This window comes from Echinops telfairi, unplaced genomic scaffold (genome assembly GCF_000313985.2).
Source record: "Echinops telfairi isolate 266 unplaced genomic scaffold, ASM31398v2 ScPeMD7_5592;HRSCAF=6446, whole genome shotgun sequence".
Taxonomy (NCBI): Eukaryota; Metazoa; Chordata; class Mammalia; order Afrosoricida; family Tenrecidae; genus Echinops; species Echinops telfairi.
This window is the reverse complement of record NW_022109491.1, coordinates 12,487,266-12,490,127: the sequence shown is the minus strand read 5'-3', so window position 1 is coordinate 12,490,127 and position 2,862 is coordinate 12,487,266. Positions and strand designations below refer to the sequence as shown.

The following is a 2,862-nucleotide window of genomic DNA, read 5'->3' as shown; positions in this document are numbered from 1 at the left end:
GCGGTTCTAAGCAGCTCCAAAAGCCAATGCACCTTTCTCATGACCCCTCTTGAGGTCGATGAGGAAGCCTGGTGGCACGGCGGTCCAGCGCTCTGTAGGGAAACTGCTAGACCTCACCCCCTGCTGCAGGGGAGAAGCACCTGGCTATCTGCTCACCTGGTGTGATGACGCTTTCATTGGGCTGCGACCCGCATGCTCGGCAGTTCGAAACCACCAGCAGCTCCGGGGAAGAAAGACGGGGCTTTCTACTCCCGTCAACAGTTACAGTCTTGGAAACCCACACGGGGTGTCTACGAGCCAGGACTGACTTGATGGCAGCGAGTTTGGTTTTTTATCTGCTCACCTGACCATCTGCTCCCATAGATTGCCCCCACACCCCTCAGCCATCCAATCGTTTCTGACTCAGAACAACTCTATGGAAGGTTTCCTAGCTACCAGTGCTAGGACCTGGGGGACCACCTGGAGGACCACCAAGGACGCTCCCCATGAAGTGACAACCCAGGAGACCCTGTGGGCCATACATCAACTCAAAGCCACTGAACAGCCACACGTGGTTGATGCAGTTATTCACCTCCACTTGACAGATGAAGAAACTGAGGTTCAGCGGACCACGGGCAGAGCCTGCACCAGCACCCTGGGATGGCGGGCTCTAGAATTTCTGCTCTTAACTCAACGCTGGCCACTCTTTTCCAACCCCTTCTCTGTAAAATGAGACTTGTTTCGTAAATACCATAGAAGGATGAAACGCAAGGTCACAGAGTGCTCAGGGGAGGCACAGGAGTTCCGTGTTGGGCTGCTAACCTCGAGGTCAGCAGTTTGAAACCACCAGCCACTCCGAAGGAGGAAGATGGTGCTTTCTATACCTTAAAGAGTTACCATCTCGGAAACCCACAGGGGCAGTGTCACCCTGTCCTTTGGGGTCCGCTGTCAGCTGGAATCCACTGGCGGCAGTGAATTTTAGAGCCTGGGAAAGCCCAGTGGGCCAGCCATGGTCATTCTTCCTGGGACCAGCAGGGGGAGCTCCGCAGGGATGGGAAATGGCCTGTGTACGTCCCACTCAGCCTCGCAAGATCCGTGAGGGATGGTTTTTCAGCTACGTGTCCCTCCCGGCTCTTGCTGCTGCCGCCAGATCATGGCTAGAAAACTAATCAAAGCATATCCCTCCCTTTAAAGGCCCTTCAACCTCCTCCCTCCGAGTCCCCAAGGCCCCTCTCAAGTGCACCGTCCAGACTCCTAGTCTTGCACAGAGCCCAGAGGCGCTTCACTCTGCACCTCACTCGCGCCATCTAGTTAACGTGTCAGCGCCCCTGCAACCACTCTGCTCCCACTGTGTGCCTTTCAGCCTACTGTCCCTCTGCTTGATGACGCCAACCCGTCCGCCCAGCGAGACTTGTTGCAGAAGTTCTCCGAGTGTGGCCCCACGCTAGCCTGCAGCCTCGGCCTCCGCTGAGAACTTGTTAGAAATGCAGGCTCCTGGGCTGGGGGTGGGCCCAGCAAGCTGGTCAGGTTTGAGACCCACTGACCTGGTCATCTCCTGTTCAGCTGCCAAGATTCAGCTCCAATGGCCTGTCCTTGGTGGCAGCAGGGGGTGTGTGGGGAGAGGTGACTTCTCTAACACCTTCCCTGGCCTGGCCTGGCCTGATGCAGGTATGTGCCCCTGAGAGCCCCCATGGCCCCTGCTATAACCGCACACAGCACTCAGCATGCTGCTACAACTTAATCCCAGTTGTGAACGGAAAGCAGGCAGTTCCTGTGGGCTTACTGTGGACATCCGAAGAGGGCTCTGTACCTTGTATGCATTCCATCCACACCCCAAAATGCGGGCACCATTCTTACTCCCATTTTGCACATCAGTCAACTGAGGTTTATGGAAGTTAGATAACTTGCCCGAGGTCCCACCCCTAGTACGCAATGCCATCCGTCCACCTCCACCTCCCCACGGCTATGTGACTCGATTCTGGCTCCAGTTCTATGTGCCTTGGAGTCCAGCACGGTGCCTGACATGTGGGCAGTGCTCAGTGAATGCCTGGCTGCAACTGCTGAGCCAGTGGAGGAAGCCCTCCTGCCCCTCACCACCCAGAAACCCTTCCCCCTCTAAGTCTCACCAGCCCCACTATCTTCCCTGAGGGATGGGGGGCGGCCCACAGCTGGGAACCTCTGACAAGCTCAGCCTCTCGAGAGCTGGGACGTACCTTTCCCACAGACCCCAGGCATCATCCCTCCCCGTGTATGCAGCACCACCCGCTCACGGCTTCTAAAACTCACAAGCATTCGTCCATTACCCACTCGGGCATCTCAGCTTCCCTCCCACCCAAAGAAAAGTGCCGCCACCACCACCACCCCAGTCCATTGTGTCCTGGATGGCCTTACCTGGCTGGTAGAAGTCTGGGGCCAGCTCCCTGGCCATCGTGCGGGCAACGTTGGACTCTTGGTTGGCAGCCAGGGCAGCCTGCTCTGCTGCCTCCGCTTTGGTCTTGGCATGGCTTGTCCTAAGAAGACATGACAGGGGGCTCAGGGGCCTTCCTGAGAACCACCTCGGCCCCTCCACACCACTCCTCCCCCACCCCCGGCCCACAAAGAGGTGACACCCGGGATAGGAAATTCATTCACTCAAGTGGTCCATGAACATGAGTTAGAATCAACTTGATTAATGGCAGTGAGTGCCCCAAACTGCTAGGCTTCCCGAGACCTCTTCCTTTATTTCTGAGCCCATGGATGGACTACATTTCCCAGCCTGCCTTGTAGTTAGTTGTGGTCAAGTGACTGAGTTTGGCCAATGCAGGGTGGGCAGACATGTGTGCTGCTGGTTGACTACAGAGGAGGCCCAGGCCTGAGAGCAGGGAGCTCTGCCTGCTGGGTTGA

At 56.9% G+C, this 2,862-nt stretch overlaps 1 protein-coding gene across 1 annotated transcript in view; it reads right to left on the bottom strand.

Moving 5' to 3' along the window:
• Positions 1 to 2,407, bottom strand: part of LOC123522306 (junctophilin-2-like) — a 5,610-nt gene extending 3,203 nt beyond the window's left edge. The window contains exon 1 of the mRNA XM_045295495.1: positions 2,371 to 2,407. Coding sequence (XP_045151430.1) covers positions 2,371 to 2,407 — 37 coding nt within the window. The remainder of the gene's footprint in view (positions 1 to 2,370) is intronic.
• Between the last annotated feature and the right edge of the window lie 455 nt (positions 2,408 to 2,862).